At 40.0% G+C, this 21,363-nt stretch overlaps 1 protein-coding gene and 1 long non-coding RNA gene across 9 annotated transcripts in view; one reads left to right on the plus strand and one right to left on the minus strand.

Annotated features, from left to right (window-relative positions):
• The window catches only part of NDUFAF6 (NADH:ubiquinone oxidoreductase complex assembly factor 6), a 33,827-nt gene extending 27,690 nt beyond the window's left edge, over nt 1-6,137 (minus strand). The window contains exon 1 of one of the 4 annotated variants that reach the window (XM_045454175.1): nt 5,932-6,137. In XM_045454175.1, coding sequence (XP_045310131.1) covers nt 5,932-6,128 — 197 coding nt within the window. In that variant the 5' untranslated portion in view covers nt 6,129-6,137. Of the gene's footprint in view, nt 1-5,904 lie in introns of all 4 variants that reach the window. The other 3 variants (XM_045454176.1, XM_045454178.1, XM_045454177.1) reach the window with 3 other exon arrangements.
• LOC123585750 overlaps nt 1-21,363 on the plus strand; it is a 137,169-nt gene that overhangs the window by 54,144 nt on the left and 61,662 nt on the right. For 4 of the 5 annotated variants that reach the window (XR_006706398.1, XR_006706399.1, XR_006706401.1 and 1 more), the window contains exons 1-3: nt 6,125-6,380; nt 15,295-15,440; nt 18,225-18,278. This is a non-coding gene — a long non-coding RNA (uncharacterized LOC123585750). Of the gene's footprint in view, nt 1-6,124; nt 6,381-15,294; nt 15,441-18,224; nt 18,279-21,363 lie in introns of those variants that run through there. The other variant, XR_006706400.1, reaches the window with a different exon arrangement.

The following is a 21,363-nucleotide window of genomic DNA, read 5'->3' on the forward strand; positions in this document are numbered from 1 at the left end:
TTAAGTCATCATTTGATAACAAAGTAATTGAGTCAGACAAAAATCATCAATAAAGGTCTTAAAATGTTAAATGGGTAAAAGTTTGATAGAATATTTACATATGCTGTGAAGTATCTCCTCACAAAACACGTATTACCAATTAACATTCTTTCTTTTCCTTTGTGTACACATTTAGTTGTATTGTAACAAAGCAACTTGTACACTTTTACCTTTTAAAACTGAGCATCATCATTCCTTTCCAGTGAAACAAAAAGAAAATTTAAAAATAAACAGGAACAAAATGACAATAGAGAATGTCAATTCCAAATATGATCCTACAGGTTCTGATGATTCCCATCGAGTGGCAGGGCTCAAGACATCATTAGGAGAGAATTTTACTTTAAAAGTGTCTTCAGGGGCGCCTGGGTGGCTCAGTCGTTTAAGCATCCGACTTTGGCTCAGGTCATGATCTCACAGTCTATGAGTTTGAGCCCCGCGTCAGCTCTGTGCTGACAGCTCAGAGCCTGGAGCCTGCTTTGACTTCTGTGTCTCCCTCTCTCTCTGCCCCTCTCCCATTTGTGCTCTGTCTCTCTCTGTCTCTCAAAAAGAAATAAATCTTAAAAAGAAAATAAAAAATAAAAATAAAAGTGTCTTCAACTGCAAGGATGTCTGTTAAACATCATAGTTAAACATGCCAAAGGAGAAGCCATGTTGCCAAAATGCCCACTTAAACCCACCCAAAATCTCAAACCCACCCTTTGCTGACCTTCTATAACCCCATTTTTAAAGTTTTTTTTCTTTATTTATTTTTTATTATTTTTTTTAATGTTTATTGATTTTTTGAGAGACAGAGTACGAGTGGGGGAGGAGCAGACAGAGAGGGAGACACAGGATCCGAAGCAGGCTCCAGGCTCTGAGCTGTCAGCACAGAGCCCAATGTGGGGCTCCAACCCATGAACCACAAGATCATGACCTGAGCCGAAGTTCAACGCTTCACCGACTGAGCCACCCAGTTGCCCCTTTTTTTTCCTTTTTTTTAAACAAGAGAAAGTAGACAGATACATGTAGGTAAATGCTAACTATCCATATTCACATAGAGACACAGTGTAATCTCCGAGCCCAATATACACTAATATTCTCATTAACTAAATTTACAAGGGAGAAACCCAGAAGATACCCTCTCAACCAAATAATAAAAGGTTCACACCACAGAAATAAGGTAATCAACATCATGTGCTTCCTGAAATGATAGTGAGAAAAGCACAGCATATTCCTGTAATATTCCTGCCAAAAAGGTATAAATCATAAGGAAACATTAAATAAACCCAAACTGAGAGAGATTCTACACAGTAACTGGCCTGCTCTCTTCAAAAAAATGTCACACTCATGAAAAATAAGGAAAGACTGAGAAATTGTTTCAGCCTAGAAAAGAGTAAGGAGATTTGACAACTAAATGTAGCATATGATCCTAGATACATGCAAGACATAACTGAATAATCAGCAAAATTTGAATGGAGTCTGTGGATTTGACAGTAAATTGGATCAATTTTAATATCCTGATTTTGTTGATTGTACTATAGTTATATGGGAGAGGAACCCTGGGTTAAGAAATACACACTAGGGGCACCTGTGTGGCTCAGTCGGTTAAGCATCTGGTTAAGCATTTTATGGGCTCAGGTCATGATCTCACAGTTCGTCAGTTTGAGCCCCACGTCAAGCTCTGTGCTAACAGAGCAGAACCAGCTTGGGATTCTCTCCCTCTCTCTCTGCCCCTCCCCCATTCATGCTCTGGCTCTCTCTCTCTCTCAAAATAAATAAACTTAAAAAAAGAAAGAAAGAAAAAGAAAGGAAGGGAGGGAGGAAAGAAGGAAGGAAGGAGGGAAGGAAGGAAGGAGGGAGGGAGGGCGGGAAGGAAGGAAGGAAGGAAGGAAGGAAGGAAGGAAGGAAGGAAGGAAAGAAGGAAGGAAGGAAGGAAAGAAGGAAGGAAGGAAGGAAGGAAGGAAGGAAGGAAGGAAGGAAGGAAGGAAGACACACCAAAATATTAAGGGGAGGTAATGGGACATCATGTCCACACTTTATTCTGAAATGTTCAGAATGTTAACAATGAGGTAATTTGGATGAACAGTATACTGGATCTCTGTGTACTATTTCTGTAATTTCTATGTCAATTTGAAATTACTTCAGGGGCGCCTGGGTGGCTCCCATCAGTTGAGTGTCTCTTTTGATTTCAGCTCAGGTCACGCTCTCGCCTTCATGGGATCAAGCTCAGAGAGGGATGGTGCTCTGTGCTGACAGCACGGGACTTGCTTGGGATTCTCTCTCTCCCTCTCTCTGCCCCTCCCCCACTCTCTCTCCCTCTTTCTCAAAATAAATAAATTTTTTTAAAAAGTAATGAAATTACTTCAAAATAAAAAGTTTAAAACAGCATAGTCATTATATATACATCATAGGATGACTGCCTATTGACAAGGCTACTTTCACTATAATACATTGGAACTTTATTATAACATTATTTCCTATAAAAGAGTAAACTAAATAAAGTTAGGTCCAACTTGATTCCATGGAGTTTAGATGCTGAAATTTAGACTACTCCCAGATTTCAACTGGTTCACTTTTTGTTATCTTCCTAACAGAATTTAAACCTCTTCTAGCCACACCCTTCACAATTTCCTCCAACTTCCACGTAAACAAAAGGAAGGGATCACAACAAGTGACCCTGTTATCACAAAACAGCTCTACTAAAAAATCTCACCATGAGTGGTTTCAGCTACAAAATGGACAGTGTGGGCAAAACAGCTCTCTAATTTATACTTTAATTTTTTTGTAATGTTTTATTTATTTTTGAAAGAGAGGACACAAGTGGGGTAGGGACACAGAGAGGTGGGGACAGAAGATCCAAAGCAGGCTAAGCACTGAAAGTAGCAAGCCTGATGCGGAGCTTGAACTCACAAACTGCAAGATCATGACCTGAGCTGACGTTGGACACTCGACTGACTGAGCCACCCAGGCGCCCCTAATTTATACTTTTTTTTTTTTTTAATTTTTTTTTTCAACGTTTATTTATTTTTTTTGGGACAGAGAGAGACAGAGCATGAACGGGGGAGGGGCAGAGAGAGAGGGAGACACAGAATCGGAAACAGGCTCCAGGCTCTGAACCATCAGCCCAGAGCCCGACGCGGGGCTCAAACTCCCGGACCGTGAGATCGTGACCTGGCTGAAGTCGGATGCTTAACCGACTGCGCCACCCAGGCGCCCCTAATTTATACTTTTAAATACATATAGATGTGTTTTAAAATTAAATTTTAATATTAAAAGTCTCTGAACGTCAAAAGTGTTTGGAAATTAATATGAAACAGAGAGAAAACACTGAATAGCAATCAAGATTACAATCTTAATTTTTATCCAATTAGCTGACAGAAGTGATATCCGCCACATCTATTTCCTAATTTCCAAAATGAGGCTTGATAACCTACCTGTTTCATATCTCCTAAAAATAACCAATATGTGAAGTACATCAGGTTTCTTACAGGGAAATGAAAAATGAAGATATACTAGTATGGTAACAACCTTTGGGAAATAAGATACTCTACACAAATAAGGGTTTCTCTGTAAAGTTGTTGTGTTCTGTGTTGTGTGTGTGTGTGTGTTTAATTTTGGTTGGAAATTTTTCTAACAATATTACCAACTTCTTTATATTGAGTAAGATATACTGATTACTTAACCATTTTTTCATCACTCGGGATCAGTGTTATAAATACTGATTACTGGTATACAAGGATATCTTAAGTAGCCAACCAAGGTCTAATTATTGAACTCTTTCAGATAGAAATGCCACACTATGACGGTTTTATACAGCAATAAGGCGTTTCATTCATTCACTAATTGCAACATTTATTCAGGGCCCGCTATGCGCCAGCACTGTCTAGACACTGAAGACAGGTATAGACCTCAGTCTGGTAGGGAGAGACAGACATATGATAAATAAGCATATCTGCTGTCAGGACTGCTGTGCTATTTCCATGGACCTGTACCACTGAAGCACAAAAAAGTGGTTCTCCAATGAGGTGGAGGGAGGATGGAAAACAGGTGCACTGTCAGACATCTTCACTAACATCTCCTTACCCCTTTATAGTACTAATTCCAAAGCCTGAGGCAGCCTTGGGGTTCCTCAGAAACAAGTCCCAAGATGCCTATGTAAATTAGGTTTGAGATATTCCCAGGAACCTAGATTCCTAGCAGAGCTCTGGATGGCTAACCCGAATTTCTGGCCTGGTATCTTTTCCAACATTTGGAAGCCTTGCATAAGATACATGTCCAAAACAACCTCGCATGAATAATTTCAGAGGCCAAATTTTTCAAAGATTAATGGACAATCTGAAGCCAGAAAGTGCAGTCTTCCTTTCAAGTTTTATTTTGTTTTTGAATGAAACTACTATTGTGCGTTTGTTATGTGCAGCATTTTTACATACGTCATCGCATTTAACCCTCATAACCAGGCTATAACGTAGGAGTAGAAATTTACAAAAGAGCAAATAGCTGAATTTTAATGCAACTTTCCCAAATGATGAACCCAGGATTAATAAATGCAGATGAAGTATGCCTGTGAAATCCAGGCTTTTTAATAAATCACTAGTCAGAAGGCTCCATTCCACCCAAATATCTACATAGACAAAGTATCTGCCCATTTGAGAAAACTGTCATGTGATACCCATAAACTATTACTAAAAGAATAGTATAATAACTGTGTATACATATACTATAACATAGTGATGATACTATTACTTCTATATAGTAATACATAAGAAATTAGGAAGAGTGATTATTCACCTCTGGATAGAGAAGTTAGGACACTCCTGGTGTCAAAAATTACCCTGAACAAGTAAGTGGATATGGGCGGTATACATTTTGATAACTTGTGTTTCTTATCAAAAAATTATACTTTAAAATATATAAAAATGTGTGTAACTTTTTAGGAATTTTGGCTTATTGCTCTGATTTCCACTATTGTTATCTTGTTTCCCCTGTAAGTAATCCACAAATAGGGCAGAAACATTATTTTAAAAAGTGATTAAAAACAAAATGCTGAAATGCATGAGAATTCTGTTGTTATGCTACATTTTGCTAAAATTGAATATAAAAAATTTGGATTTACTAGTCCAGTCAAATCCAAGGTAGCTTAATCTAGCATCTCCCAGAAGTTCTTCAGACCAGGTACTTTTTTGAGCCTTTCACCAAGGTTATAAGTCAAAGGCAGCAGAACGGCACCAGAGGCTAAGCCATTGATCTTTGCAGTCAGGCATAATACCAAAACTGGCCCCTGCCCAGACTCACTAGGTCACCTGGTGACCTGATTCTTCTAATGATTCCGCGCATGATTAACAGCGACTGCCATGCGCCAAGTCCTTCCGGTGTTATCAAGGCTGAACAAAATTGTCATTAGGCCCTAACTTTATGATACTATTCTACTCAACCTCTGGTAAATTCCCTTATCTCTCTAAACCTTCGTATCTTCATCCATTAAATAAGATAATAATGGCTTATACTGTACTAACTGTGCCCTTGCTTTGTGCCAGGCACTGTTCTAAATGCGTTAATCCTCATAACCCTAAACGGTAGGTCTACATTTGTGCATCACAATCTGTAAAGAAGATTAAGTAAACTACTTGTACTTTGCATAGTGCCTGACACAGAAGAACTCGCTTAGGTAAAAATTACTAGTCGTCCGTCAAATTTTACAAAGCTGTGCATGCAGTAGGTTTAGGTAAAAATTAAGGTTCAGTCAAGGTGACAGACGAGAAGTTTTGCCACGATTTCGTGGCCTGCGCGAAAGTTCCGGTGGCCTCAGTCCCCGCCAACCGGCTCGCCCCGGCCAGCCCCGAGTCCCGCCGCGCCCACCCGGGTCCCTCCGGGCCACTCCCGGACCACCTGCCAGCGCAGGCCGGGCTCGCTCACCGCAGCAGCTCCATGCAATAGCGGTCGGTGCCCGAGGCGCCCGATCCGCTGGCCGCGGCCACGCTCCGCCCAGACCCCGCGAGCCCCGGGAGCCGCCGCGCACGAGCCCACAGGCCCTGGGGCGGCCGGCGGCGGCACAGGCCGGTAACGCCGAGCCGCAGCGGGCCGCAGGTGGAAACCAGCACGGAGGCCGCCATGACACCGACGCCGCGTGCCCTCCGACCCCGCCACGCCTCCTCAGGTCCACCCGCCCACTTCTCAGCGGCGGGCTGACGGCCTGGGGACGCCGCTCGGAAGGGAGCCAGGTGTCGCTGTGCTCCTCTGCATCTGGGTCGTCGCCGCCGCGCTCTTCTGCTTTGTGGGTTCCAGAAAAGCCCCGCCGAAATCGGCGGACCCCACGCTGTCTCTCCTCCTTCCTTCCGGGTCCTTCCGAAGATGTATTTATCAAGGTAGGAGGATAGAGAATATTTTATTTGACAGTTTACTAGCTTAATATATAACTTTTCAGTATTCACATAGTATGTGAGCCTCCTTTGGTACTCTTACCCGCAGTCTCTCAAATATTAAAGCTGGGTCTAGTTGCCATGACCTGACCTGGTCCAAGCCATCCATCTCCGCCTACATCTGGATCCCAGTGATACCTCCTGCCTCCCAGATTTGCCCGGTCTATTCATGCAGTAGCCAGGCTGGTTCTTTCTAAAGTGTACTTCTGGGGGTGCCTGGGTGACTCGGTTGAGCGTCCGACTTCAGCTCAGATCATGATCTCACCGTCCTGAGTTCGAGCCCCAACGTTGGGCTCTGTGCTGACAGCTAAGAGCCTGGAGCCTGCTTCGGATTTTTGTCTCCCTCTCTCTGCCCCTCCCCTGCTCTCACTCTATCTCGCTCTCTCAAAAATAAATAAACATAACATTAAAAAAAAAAAAAGTGTACATCCTATCATGATCTTTGCTTGCTTGACAGCCTTTACTACTCATTGGATAAAGCCCTTCCATGATATATGCCCTCTATTTACTTTTCAGCCTCAACCCTATTTGCATTTGTGACTCCAGTTTAATGTTTCTCCTTAAACCCAAAGGAGTGTACCCTGTTGCATGGTCCTACCAACTCTCTCCAATTAACCCTGCTTTGGTTTTACTGCCAAGACTGCCTCTGCAGCCTATGCAGGACCTCAGTCCCTCCTTCATAATGTTCTCTTCTCTCTCTTTAGCTCTGACAGACACACACTATTAGTGTTTTTGATACCACAATTTAGCCTGATATGTAAAAGAAAAAAAAAATCATGCATCTACATCTCTAGTTCTGATCTCCTGCCCAGCTGGAATTTTCCATCTGGACATCTTGCCATGACTTCAAAGTCCACTAACTCCACTTTTTAGTCTCTTTATTTAACTGGACAGTAATTCCCTTCTCACAACCAAGGGAAGTACTGTGGAGTCATCCTTCTGTCTTCCCTCTTCTATATCTAATGTAATGTGACTGATCAGGTCCATCAGTTTCTTTTCCTTTACATACTCACATACTTGGTTTTGTAGCTGATACAAAACCTGGATTCAGATCCTGGTCCCACTTCCTACTATCCCTGCGACCTTTGGTGACAGATTTACCTTTTCTTGTGCCTCAGATACTTGCCCTAGGAAATGGAAATAATAATAAAACCTACTTCATAAGGTTCTTGTACAAATTAAATGAGCTGATGTATTTAAGGCACCTAGGCAGTGTCTTGCCCGTAAATAGCACTCAACACAAGTCAGCTATGTACAGAAAACATTAAGAAAGACTTTTTAGGGGCACCTGGGTGACTCAGCTGGTTGAGTGACCAATTCTTGATTTCAGCTCAGGTCATGATCCCAGGGTCGTGGGATCGAACACTGCATCAGACTCCATGCTGAGCTTGGAGCCTGCTTGGGATTCTCTCTCCCTCTGCCCCTTTCCCCAGCTCCCACACTCTCTCTCTCTCTCTCTCTAAAATATAATTTAAAAATTAAAAAACAAAAGAGTTTTTTTTTTTTAATTTTTTTTTTCAACGTTTTTATTTATTTTTGGGACAGAGAGAGACAGAGCATGAACGGGGGAGGGGCAGAGAGAGAGGGAGACACAGAATCAGAAACAGGCTCCAGGCTCTGAGCCATCAGCCCAGAGCCCGACGCGGGGCTCGAACTCACGGACCGCGAGATCGTGACCTGGCTGAAGTCGGACGCTTAACCGACTGCGCCACCCAGGCGCCCCAGAAAACAAAAGAGTTTAAAAGGAGTAAAACGATTGTGTCTCAATGGTAAGCTAGACATTGTTCAGGTTATTTGAGTCTAAGAGTTCTTGGTGCCTTTCATCATCTTTGAGCTATTTTACATTTCTCTAAGTTACAGAATATTGACAACAGCGCACGTTATTCTTGTCCATAAACATACAAATTATGTTCGTAGGAGTTTCAGTTGATTATTATTCTATGGATATTGACTAGTTTCGTATGTGTTAAGCAGATTTACTTAAGCATTCCTGACTGCCCATATAGTCTGGTACTTTGATTATTTCTTTGAATTGATTGCAACGTCTTACTGGTTCCCACACTAATGAGTTAAATGAAAAATTTTTTTAATATTTTATTTGTTAAGTAATCTCTACACCCAACATAGGGCTCAAACTTACAACCCCAAGATCAAGAGTCACATGCTCTACTGACTGAGCCAGCCAAGCACTCTTTAAATGCAATTTTTGACATGTCTTCATTTTATAGCTGTATGAGAGTCATGTTTCTACAGTTTTGTTAAAAACTATTCTTTAACAGCTACCATTAGCTATTATTAACTTATCTTCTATTTTATTTCCATTACCCAGTTTCATATGTGTCTAATGGACATATTTAGTTTTCTCACCTCCAGGCCAATCAATCTGTATTGAAAAATACCATTTCTAGCAATCACAAATTAATGCAAATCAAAGTCATGCATACTAAAAGTGTTATGAGCCTATAGATACATAAACTTTAAGGCAGAATTCCAATTAGTGGAAGTAGAGGAAAAATTGAGGACTTTTAAAATTATGCTGTGGATAACACACTGTCACCAACTAACATTTATAAGAACATCTATTATTTGCTAATCTTGAAATTAATGTGTTTTTTTTTAGTTTATTTCTTTTGAGAGAGAGAGAGAGCAAGCAGGAGAGGGGCAGAGAGAGAGGGAGACAGAAAATCTCAAGCAGGCTCTGCACTGTCAGAGCAGAGCCCAACAGAGGGTTCAAACCCACAAACCCATGAGATCATGACCTAAGCCAAAACCAAGAGTCAGACGCTCAACCAACTGAGCCACCCAGGTGCCCGTTGAAATTAATTTTTTAGAGTTATGAGCACATAAAGTATTTCCTTAGTCTAATTACTTGATATCAAAATGAATATATTTGAAATAGGCATACACTTTCATTCAGTCAAGGTTGCAATCAAGGCAAAAGCCCAGTGCTTAACTCCAAAATTGACTTTTATAAGTAAATAACCATAGAGTCACAATTTGTTAACTTGGCCTTTAGCTGTGACAGTTGCTCACTATATCCTTTCTGAATATATGACTCTCCATGGTGAGATGTTCCATCTGTGTAATTATGGATGAAATATAATAACATTTCTTTCCAAGCTTTAGCTAAATAAAGATTGTCCTGTGGTTGATTGCTATATTTTAAAGAGCTATGCCTTATTGTCCCATAATATTTCTCCCCCTCTCATTTTTTTCATGGCCTCTGCCAAGAAGTGAGTTTCATTCCTTCTGTTAAAAGTCAGTCTGGCATTTTGGCTTTTACATGACACCTTGAGCATCTAAATGGTCTGGGAAGGTCTACACCAGACCACAGCTGGTTAAATCTCCCAGGATAAAAATACTCCACACACTTTCTCCTCCTTCTCCAAGGCCCTCAGGGATCAACTGACTTCTTGGTCCATTTTGTTTTGTTACATGTTTTTCATTATATATATATATATATATAAAATTATGTATATATATAATATATATAGTATATATATATATATATATATATATACATACATACACACATTTGCCTATATATTTTAGACTTCTTTTAATGATATCTGTGTACATACTTTATATTCTTTAATTATACACACACACATATTCTTTAATGCTATACATATATATGATTAAAGGAAATATGGAAAATATAGGCAAATGTAGGGGGAAAAATCATGCTAAAACCAATAATTCAAACAGTTACTGTTTACATTTTGGTATTAGATCTAACCTTTTCTCTGTGTATAGGCTTTTTGCTTGTTTTTATATATTGCCCCTATAATATTATTTGAATAGCCAAACATGGTCATAAACATTTATTATGCTATTATTTCATTCATTCTAAAGCATTTATTGAAAGTCTATTATGTTCCTACACCGTACCAGGAACCAGGATTCTAGGGTAAGCAAATAGACATGTTCCATGTCCTCAAAGAGCTTTATTCTTTAGTAGTAAAGACAGTTACACAAAAAGTCATCACAAATAAATATATAATTACAAAATGTGATAACTGCTATTGTGTTAATGAAGCTATGAGTTCAGCTGCTCAAATTAAGACACAAAATAACAGTGCTGCAGACAAAGTAGACATTTAGTCCTCTGGCAGTTTGGGTGCAAGCAGTCTCAGGTTGCCTGGAGATTCCAAGATCGCTGAGCCCCAGGCTCTTGCAGTCTGCTCATTCTACCATCTGAGGAGTGGAGCCTTCACCTGTATGTCCAGGATGGCCCACTGCTAGTTCCACATGGCAGCCAGCAGCAAGAGTGAAAGCAGAAGGGGCAAGATGCTCTTCTCTCTAAGAGAGTAGTCATTTGGTTTGGTGGTGGCGGGGGGGGGGGGGGGGGGGGGGAGTGGCTCAGTTGGTTGAGCATCTGACTCTCGATTTCAGCTCAGGTTGTGGGGTCAAACCCCATGTCAGGCCCCGTGCTGAGTGTGGAACCTGCCTAAGATTCTCTCTCTCTCTTTCCCTCTCCTTCTGAGAGGGAGCGTTTGCTGTCTCTCTCTCAAATTAAATAAATTAAATAAATAAGAAGTCATTTCTGGGGTGCCCGGGTGGCTCAGTTGGTTAGGTGACTGACTTCGGCTCAGGTCATGATCTCACAGATCGTGAGTTCGAGCCCCGCGTCGGGCTCTGTGCTGACAGCTCAGAGCCTGGAGCCTACTTTAGATTCTGTGTCTCCCCCCTCTCTCTACCCCTCCCCTGCTCACTCTCTCTGTCTCTCAATAATAAATAATGTTAAAAAAAATTTTTTTAAAGAAGTCATTTCTATGCCATGGCATATAGCAATGCATGTGCTTCATTAAGCATTAACTAATAAGAGTTGCAGTGAGTCTAATTTCAAATTTCATAGTGGTGATGAACATGATATATTAGATATTTACAAAACTATTATGTGATATGAAAACATCTGTGATTTCATTTGGTGACAAGATCATAGTTACTGCTAATACTTTTATGCTTCGTTGCCTGTATTCTTAATTGAAGCAAATGCTAAATTTCCATTAGCCATTCATGAAAATACAGATGTAATTTTTTTCCCATTCCAGTTCACCGACTCCATGAATTCCGTGCAGAACTCCCTTGGGTTAAGAATCTCCTGCTTTAAGGGTACAAGCCAGAATTTGCATGTATCACATCTGCTCATATCGCATTAGTCAGAATTTAGTTTTCTACAAGGGAAGCTGGGAAGTAGTTTTTATTCCAGGCAGCCATGTGCCCAGTTAGAAATCACGGGTCCTATTATTACTGAAAATGAGGAGAATGGATATTGGGGTACCACTAACAAAAAAAAATGAACTTTATACTATGAAAAAATTTAACAGTGAGTCCTAATCCAGATTATGGAATCAGGAAAAGTATCTCTGAGAAAGTGCAGTTAAACAGAGATCTGAAATATGAATAATAATAATAATAATAGTGCCAAACCTGTTACTTATTGAGTGCTTACCACGTGCTGGACATTCTTCTAGTGTGCTGCCCATATTAATTCTGTCTCACAACAACCATGCTCAGTTCAGGGGGACTGTTCAGGTTTTAGCCCTGAAAGTCCTGTATCCCGGGAAACCCCTCAGTCTAGGGAAGACTGGATGGCTGCCACTGTGTTGGTGCTATTGTTGTCATCCCCATTTTATGGAAAAGGAAACCAAAACATGAAAATGTTAAGTAAGTTGCCCAAAATTACACAGCTAGTATTTGGCAGAGTCAGGATTTACATCTGGGAAGGTTGCTCCAGTCTACCTGCTTACCTGCTGTGTTAGTTTGCTAGGGCAGCTGTAATTAAGTACCATAGACCAGGTGGCTTAAACAACAGAAGTTTATTTTCTTACAATTCTAGAGGCTAGATGTCCAAGATCAAAGTATCAGCAGGGTTGATTTCTTCTGAGGCTTCTCTCCTTGACTTGTAGATGGTCACTTTCGCCCTGTGTTTTCACATGCTCTTTCCTCTATATCTGTGTCCTCATATTATCTTTTATAAGGACACCACTCATTGAATTAGGGCCCACCCTAATGACCTTATTTTACTTTAATTGTGTCTTTGAAAACTTTATCTCTAAATAACAGTTACATTCTGAGGTACTGGAGGTTCGTTAGGACTTCAACATATGAATTTGGGGGAAACACAATTCGAGCCCATAACAACTACTGCATTCTGCTACCAGGCGAAGAGTGTGTGTGTGCATGGAGGTGGGGGTAGTGTTCCACAAAAGAAAACTGCATGTGCACAAGCCCCGAGTCAGTAAAGGGTCCGGCACGTTCAAAGAGTGAAAGCCTTGTAGCTGGCATTTACCGAATGTGCAGGAGGGTGGACCACGTGAAAATGGAGAGGTAAGCAGGAACCTTGGTGCTGTGATCTTTTGTAGGCCAAGTTGAGAATTGAGGATTTTAAGTGCACAAGGAAGGCCCTGGAGGGATTAAAGCAGGGGTTTGGCCTAATCCAAAAACTCAGATTTTAGAAGACAGCTCTCGTGCGTATTTGGAGAATAGACTGGAAGCAGGAGGACTGGTTAGGAGCTTCTGCTTGGAGCCTGGGCCAGTGTTGTTGGGGACGTGGACAGGTGTGGCAGTGGAGATGGAGAAAAGTGGGTGAATATCATGTGGTGAAGGTAGCACCAGCGGAACTTGCTGATGCACAGAAGGGGTCAGAGAAAGGATGCTTCCTGCTTCCTCCACCTGGCAGAACCCTTTTTGTACATGTATTCCCCTTCCTCCCTTAGAAGAGCCAGGTACCATCCTCAGCCCACAGACGTACATCTTACAAAAGAACCTAAGCATGGTATTTCCACTCCCATCACCAGTGATTGGTCCAGGCCAGTGCATGTTTCCCTGCTCTGGTCAATGACACTTAAGAAAAAGTCTACTGTGGGGCTTCTGAGAAATTTGCCTCAGTAATAAAGGTACAATATACAATTTCACTTATGAAATATTATTGCCAAAAAGGTTTAACAGAAATCTAATTAAGCTTCTAAATATAATTTTGAAGTTCACAAGAAATATAAAGATAAGAGGAACGAGACAAATGGCGTCATGAGGAAATATATCAGAATAATTCAAAAGAAAAACACAGTGGCATGAGAAATGAATTGGGGGAATGTTCTAAATTTAAAAAGACCAAAGAAATATCACGGCACCTGGGCAGCTCAGTCAGTTAAGTGTCTGACTTCAGCTCAGGCCATGATCTCACTGTTCGTGGGTTCGAGCCCCGCATCGAACTCTGTGCTGACAGCTCAGAGCCTGGAGCCTGCTTCAGATTCTGTGTCTCCCCCTCTCTCTGCCCCTCACCTGCTTGCACTCTGTCTCTCTCTCTCTCTCTCTCAAAAATAAATAAACTTAAAAAAAAAAAAAGACCAAAGAAATATAAAACCAAATGCAGTGTATGCAACTTGATTGGATTCTGGTTTGAAAAAGATAAGCTATAAAATACATTTTAGGGACTAATGAGGAAATTTGAACATAGACTATATTAAGTGATATTAGGGAGTTACTGTTAATTTGTCTTAAGTATGCTGTTGTTGTGGATCTTTAGGAGACATATATATTCTTAGGAAATACAGGCTGAATCATGTAGGTGTACAGTGTCATGATGTCTGCAACTTACTGTCAAATGATACAGGAAAAAGAGTGAAGGTGGGAGGTTAAGCAATTGTGCCGTGTGGCAAATGTCATCAGTTGTTGAATCTAGGTAGAGTGTATATGGGTCGCCATTGTACCACTCCCAACTTTTCTGTACATTTAAAATTTTTCAAAATGAAGAGATGAGGGGTCAGAGAGACACAAGGAAGACACATACCTCTTCTTCCTCTGGATGTTGTCAGTTTTGAATGTGATGCTCGTGACTGAAGCAGCCATCATGCAGCCATGAGGGAAACTAGCGTGGAGCATCTAGCTGAAATGCTGACCTGGCCCTGGAGCCCTGCTGACATTAGCAGTAGATGCATTTTCAGCCATTGGAGCTGCCTTCCTCCTAACTTTCTGTTATGTGAAAGAATCCATATTCCTTACTATTTAAGCATTTTGAGTTGAGCCATTATCTCTAGTGGAGACAGGAAAAAATACTAAAAATAGAGTAGTCAGGGAGGCAGCAGGAAAGCCAGGAGACAATGGTGGTAGAGATATAAATCATAAGTTGTATACAGTTTTGCTCTCTGCTTATCACAGTATAACATGAATTTTCCCATATCATTAAGATTTACTTATAAACATTTTTATTCTTTTGGAATAAGTAATATATTCCTGTGTTAAATATGGCCACAGATTTTTTGCAGCTACTCTCATCAGAGGTGGTCTATTCCCCACCCCCTTGAAGCTGAGCTGGTTGGGTTTTGTTTTTGTTTTTAAGCACAGTTAACATACAGTGTTATATTAGTTCAGTTCTACAATATAGTGATGCAACAACTCTGTACATTACTCAGTGCCCAGCATGGTAAGTATAGTCGTCATCTGTCACCATACAACGTTATTACAATATTACTGATTATATTTCCTGTGCTGTACTTTTCATCTCTATATTCATTTATTTTATACAGAAGTTTGTACCTCTTAATCCCCTTTATATATTTCACCCATTACCCCCACCAACCTCTCCTCTGGCAACCACCAGTTTGTTCTCTGTATTGAAGCATCTGTTTAGTTTTGGGGCACCTGGGTGGCTCACTAGGTTAAGCGTCCGACTTTGGCTCAGGGCATGATCTCGGAGTTTGTGAGTTCAAGCCCAGTGATGGGTTCTGTGCTGACAGTGTGGAGCCTGGAGCCTGTAACCTGCTTCAGATTCTGTGTGTGTGTGTCTCTCTCTCTGCCCCTCCCCCACTCATGCGTGCTGTCTCTCTCTCTCTCAAAAATTAAACATTAAAAAAAGAAAATTAAAAGTGGATGTTCCAGCCCCTTCGGATGAACTGCAACCCTGACAACTTCACTGCAACTGCATGAGAGACCCTGTGCCACAGCTCCCCAGAGCCACCCGGCAAAGCAGCTTCCTGATCCTTGGCCCTCAGAAACCCTGAGGTATTAAATATCAGTTGTTTTAGCCCATTAAGGTTTAGGATAATTCATTATATGGCCATGAATACTAATACAGTGTCATTTCCTTTATTTACGTACATATATACAAATATGAACATAGATTCTGCTGTCTCCCCACCTTTTCATATAAAAGATAGTATATTGTTCACATTATGACATTAGCATAATTTCTCTTATAGGTATTTCCATAGAAGGTCATAGTGAGTTTCACCAATTTTTTATAGGTACATACTGGTTAATTTAACCGGTCTTCTAGTGGGAGACACTTGTTTTTTTTCTATTCATTTCCTGTGACAACTGGCACTGAAATTATTAGCTTTGTACATTACTTTTGTATGCTAATGCATAAATAAATTCCCAGAAGTACAATTTCTGGGTCAAAATTGTGTTTTTGATAGATGCTGCTAAGTTCCCTTGATAAGGTTTATGGCATTTTGCACTCCTACTAGATGTGAGAGAACCCAGTTCTCTCGAAAGTTTTGGCATTTTTGCCAATTGGATAAGTTAAAAAGTAGTATTTCAGTATAATTTTAATTTACATTTCTATTATTCAAAGGGGAGACGAGCATTTTTTCATAGTTTTAGAATTATTCTTATATCATTTCCTGTAGACTGTCTTTTCATAAGCTTTGCTCACTTTTCTATAGGTTACAGGCCTTCTGTATTGCTTTGTAGGAGCTCTGTGTACATGAGGGAGATTAGTCCTATGTCTGGGACATAGATCACAACTTTTTTTCCCAGTTTGTTGTGGCTTTGACTTTTCTTGTAAAATCTTTCCATGTAGAAATTTTGTAATATATTTTTATTTAGTCAGACTTTATCAATATTTACTTTCAATGCTTCTGGATTTTGAATCATCATTATAAAGACCTTCCCATTAAATTTTTTTAAATTATTGTTTGTTTTCTTCTAGTACTTCTATACTTTTAACTTTTAGTTTTTTTCTTTCTTGGCTTTTTGTTTGTTTGTTTTGGAGGAAATAAATGTTGCAAAGCATGGATCCAACTTTTTTCTTTCTATCTAGTTCATCATTTATTCATCAGTCCACCTTTTCCCCCTTTGACTTGAGATGCTTCCTCTTTCATGGAATGAACTAATGTATGTGTTTTCTGTGTATACTGTTCCATTTGTCTATTAGTATTCTAGCACTGTACTCTCTTACCTATTGCAAGTTTAAAATATGTTTTCATATATATCTGGTAATACTGGTTCTTTCTCATTGCTTTTTTTCCCTTGCCAGTATTTTCCTGGCCATTCTTATTTATTTTTCCATTTGAACTTTAGGATCAGTTTTTCTATTAAAAAAATTCTAAAGTTATTTTTTTAATTATGTTAAATTTATATCTAACTTACAAAAATAGGTATTTTTATTATATTGAGCCTTCATAAACATTTTTGATGACAATGTTATTACTTATCTTACTGATAACACCATTGACTTAACTGTGCTCTTGTTATTTGATCCTTATGTTTTCCCCAATTTTTGATTTTATAAATAATTCTTAGATGAACCACTGTAGTTGAATCTCTGTCCATATCTGTGATTATTACCTTGTGATAAATTCCTAGAAGTAAAATCACTAGTCAAAGGCTGTGAACTTTTGAGACGTCTGACATTGTCACAATTCTTACCAAAGAAATTATGTCTTCCCACAAAATGTGGATGAAAGTGATAGATTTATTAATTCTTTTTAAGAACTTTAAGACAGAGCTGTGAACTTTATTTTATTTAATTTATTTATTTTTATTTATTTTTGAGAGAGAGAGACAGGGGAGGGGCACAGGGGAGAGTGGAGACAGAGGATCCCAAGTGGGGTCTGCACTGACAGCACTTGAGCCAGATGCAGAACTTGAACTCATGAACCATGAGATCGTGATCTGAGTTGAAGTCGGACGCTCAACCAACTGAGCCACCCAGGTGCCCCAGATTTATTAAATTTTTTAACAGTCTTCCTATGTTAACATGTCAAAAGTGATATCTCACTTTTATTTTTCATTTATTTAATCATCAGTGAAATAGGACATTTTTTGTTTACTACGTATTTGTATTTGATTTCTAGTGATTTATTGTCAACATCCTTACTCATTGTTTTTTTTGTTAAAAACCTAGTAGTTTATTTCAAAGTATAATTTTTTTTCCTTACCCATTTTAATGCTGATGGTCTTAATGTTTTTCTTTTTGATCTGTATGAGCTTTTGTATATTAAGGCTCTCAAATCTATTAAGTCTTATATTTGTGTCAACTACTTTAACACTTTGTTTATTTTTTGTTATTTATAATATGGTTTTTTGTGTCAATTTTTTTTTATTTTAAAACACATACTCACTGAGGGGCATCTGGGTTGTTCAGTCGGTTGAGCGTCCAGCTTCTGCTCAGGTCATGATCTCGCCATTCATGGGTTTGAGCCCCACGTTGGACTCTGTGCTGACAGCTCAGAGCCTGGAGCCTACTTCAGATTCTGTCTCCCTCTCTCCCTGCCCCTTCCCTGCTCACACTGTCTCTCTCTCTCTCTCAAAATGAATAAACATTAAAAAAAAAAAAGAAGTTTTAAAATACATACTCACTGAATGAATTAAATAATACAGAAATAATATAGTAAGTATAGTAATAAGTGATAATATAGTAAAAAGTAAATTTTTTCTTTGCCCCAACCCTCTCACTTCTGCTAAGGGCTTTGTGTGGTGATGTTTTTTAACATTCAAGATTTTAAGCTTTCTTTGTTGTCAAATATATATAATTCTTACTTTCTTAATTTCTTCCATTAGTTTATGCTCAGAAAGACGTTCCCGTACTGAAATCAGAGGTGGAGGGGAGCCAAAGTGAGTATAGAAAAACCAGTAGGTGGGATATTGAGGTTGTCTGGGCAAGAGATTATTGTGGCTTGGACTGAGATGATGGTAGAAGACATAAAAAGAAGTGGACAGATCAATATATAATTTGGAGATTGACTTGCTGACAGACTGATGGGGAAAAGTAGTGGAGAGAAGAGAAATAAATGATGGTTCCTGTAGTTTTGGCATATGCAACTGTTGGAATGGGGTTATCTTTTTCACATTCCTAAGCTGAAGAATGTGAAGTCTTTATGATACTTTCTCAGTGATATTCATTGACATGTGATCCCCTTTTGCAGGGTCCTTAAATACAGGCCAACATATCCTTGGTCTGGTTATTATTTTTTTTTAACATGCCATATTTTAATGTGCCTGCCTACTTTGTAGGAATGTTCTTTTGTTTACAAAGTGTTTCTGAGTTTGTCTCTTGTTCTCATGATGATTCTTACCTAGGTACTAGTATGGGCTAAGGTTTTCCATTCCCTAGTCAGTGAGAGCCTCAGAAAGAATGTTTGGAGCACTGGAGGATCGAAAACATGGGCGGGGAGGTATTTCTCAGTGCTCTCTGCGGTTATCAGATTGTTGCAATGAGGGCTCTCAGGCAGTTCCTGAGGGCTGGTGCTGCAAAACTCACCACCTCCTTTTATTTCAACACAGGGGTCATCAAAGGAGAACCTAGTTTATGAGTGTGTGGCCTGGAATAGCTAGTTTGGAACTAATCAGTAAAAACACAGTCAGCAGGTTTGTTGTTGATATCCTTATTGTGCAGAACAGTGCTCAGTGAAGCTTCTAGTCCTCCTTTAACTCCACAAACAGGTTCAGGGGACACTGTCATTTTAGTACATCACAGCAACATCAGAGTCCCTACCATAGGGGAAGAAATAAAGGTGATGGCCTCTGATGCCCCCACCCTATACAATCAGTCTGATGACTGCATATGACCACTCTCCCTTAATGACCCAGAGAAGCCCTCTCTAACTTCCTGCCAGAAGGACACACACCTAGTTGTTTTTCTGAGAGTCACAGTGGCTTCTGTGGAGCTATGCTCTACACATGCTTCCTCCTGATTCTTCTAGCAACCAGTAGCACAGGCCAACAGGGGGAAAGGTTCATTAGAGTTAGAAATGTAGTCTGTGGGCTTAGAACAGCTTTTCTGGGCAAAAGTAACTGATCCTTCTAGGGAAATAAGCAGTCTAGGTCTTTGAAAAATTACATTCTAGCTGATCCACAATTCTATTGCATAATCATGGGTCACACCTGCAGCCAAATTAAATATGTTTGTCACTAGGATATTTCCATCTGGCAAACAAAATACTGTGGTATTATACTGTTCCCTCTTCCTGGAATGTCCTTGTGTGCTATATCTTCAAGGAGGCCATTTGGCCATGTTCCCAAATCCCTGGCCTTTGACCAGCCACCTCCTGCCTCTGCAGACTCCCAAGAGAACTATGTGGAGGGACAGTCCTGGCAAATGAACACTGTTTTTTACACTGTTTATACAAGCCTCACTGCTAAGCTTGTCTGGATCACTTCAGTGACAAAAAGAGACATAGGCAAACCCAACAAAAATGGTGGGACCCAAAATCTAGGTCAAAGTGATAAAGCTGCAGCCCTGTGCTTTCCTGAGAAAGCAGGGGTGCAGGAAGAGACTCTCAATCTTATCCTTGTCATCAGTGTCCTAATGCTCTTTTCCCACCTCATGAATGTCTACTCATTCTATGAACCCCAATGCAGAAGCCTCTTCCTTTCTGAGTTTTCCTTGACCACAGCTCCATCCAAGAAGAATGAGTGGTTCCTTCATTTGTGATCCTGTTTATGTTTCTCCTTGATCACTGTACTAGGTCTTATTGTGGTGATCTGTTTATTTGGCCCTCTTCCCAGACACCAAAGGTAGACTCTGTCTTACTCCCCCTTTTATTTCCAGTGCCTGGCCAAGTGCCCGGCCTTGGGAGGTGTTCGGTGTAGTGTGCTGAAAGCCATGTCTTTTGGCACTGGAAACAAGGCACCTGGTTGTACAAAGTGTGCAGTACACAAACATGCTGGGCCAAGGTGGTGAGTGGGGCTGGTGTGGGCTGCTTTGGGGCTGTCTCTGCGGAAAGGGAGCCTAGTTTTTCATACAGAGGCACTAGCTGGCAGGGCTGTCTGAGCCCAGAAGGGGTACTTCCTAATTTGCACCAAGACACTACAGAGGCTTGCAGTCTTCCCGATTGCAGACCCAGACAAACCAGACCCAGCAGAATGGCAGAATATGAAGAAATTCAAGCTTGAAAGAGTAGTTTCCCTTGTGAAAAGTTTCCACTACTCATTTAATAGGCAAGCCTTACAGTTACCTGATTTTAGAGAACTTATTGTCAATTATGAATAAGAAGAATTTGTATTATGCTTTTCAGTGTAATGTATTTAGTTCTTTCTCCTCAATTACAATTTTTAAAATGTATAAAATTATACAATTTTAGGCCTGAAAGTTATCTATTGATTTTTTTTTTTGAACTTTTAATACTGTCTCTATGCTCAGTATGGACTAGGCACCAAAAACTGTAATAAAAATTGACCTGTGTCAAATAACTATTTGGTGGCAGGTTTTTCATTTGCTAAAAGGACATTTACCATACAATTCTATCAGAAACAAGAGGCAAAGTGGTCACTATGTTAATGCAATTGGAATTTTATCCATCTCACTCTTTGGTTTCCACTGTGGTCTTATATTGTCAATTTTTCAATGCAGAAGCTGTCATTTCTTTAGTTCATCCCCCTTTTATATGTTCACACCCACCTACTAAAAATAGACTATCAACCATTTGGGGGATATCATTACTAGATTGGGAGAACCTTGAGGAAAGGAAGTAGGTCTCAATCTTATTTGTTTTTATCCCATGGTGTTATAACATAGTATATAGTTGTTCAATAAATCTTTTTATTTTATTTATTTTATTTTTTAAAATGTTTATTTTTGAGAGAGAGAGTGAGAGTGGAAGAGGTGCAGGGGGGGGTGGACAGAGGATCCAAAGCAGGCTCCACGCTGACAGCAGCAAGCCCGATGTGGGACTTGAACTCACAAACCGTGAGACTATGA

This window comes from Leopardus geoffroyi, chromosome C3, assembly GCF_018350155.1.
Source record: "Leopardus geoffroyi isolate Oge1 chromosome C3, O.geoffroyi_Oge1_pat1.0, whole genome shotgun sequence".
Lineage (NCBI taxonomy): Eukaryota > Metazoa > Chordata > Mammalia > Carnivora > Felidae > Leopardus > Leopardus geoffroyi.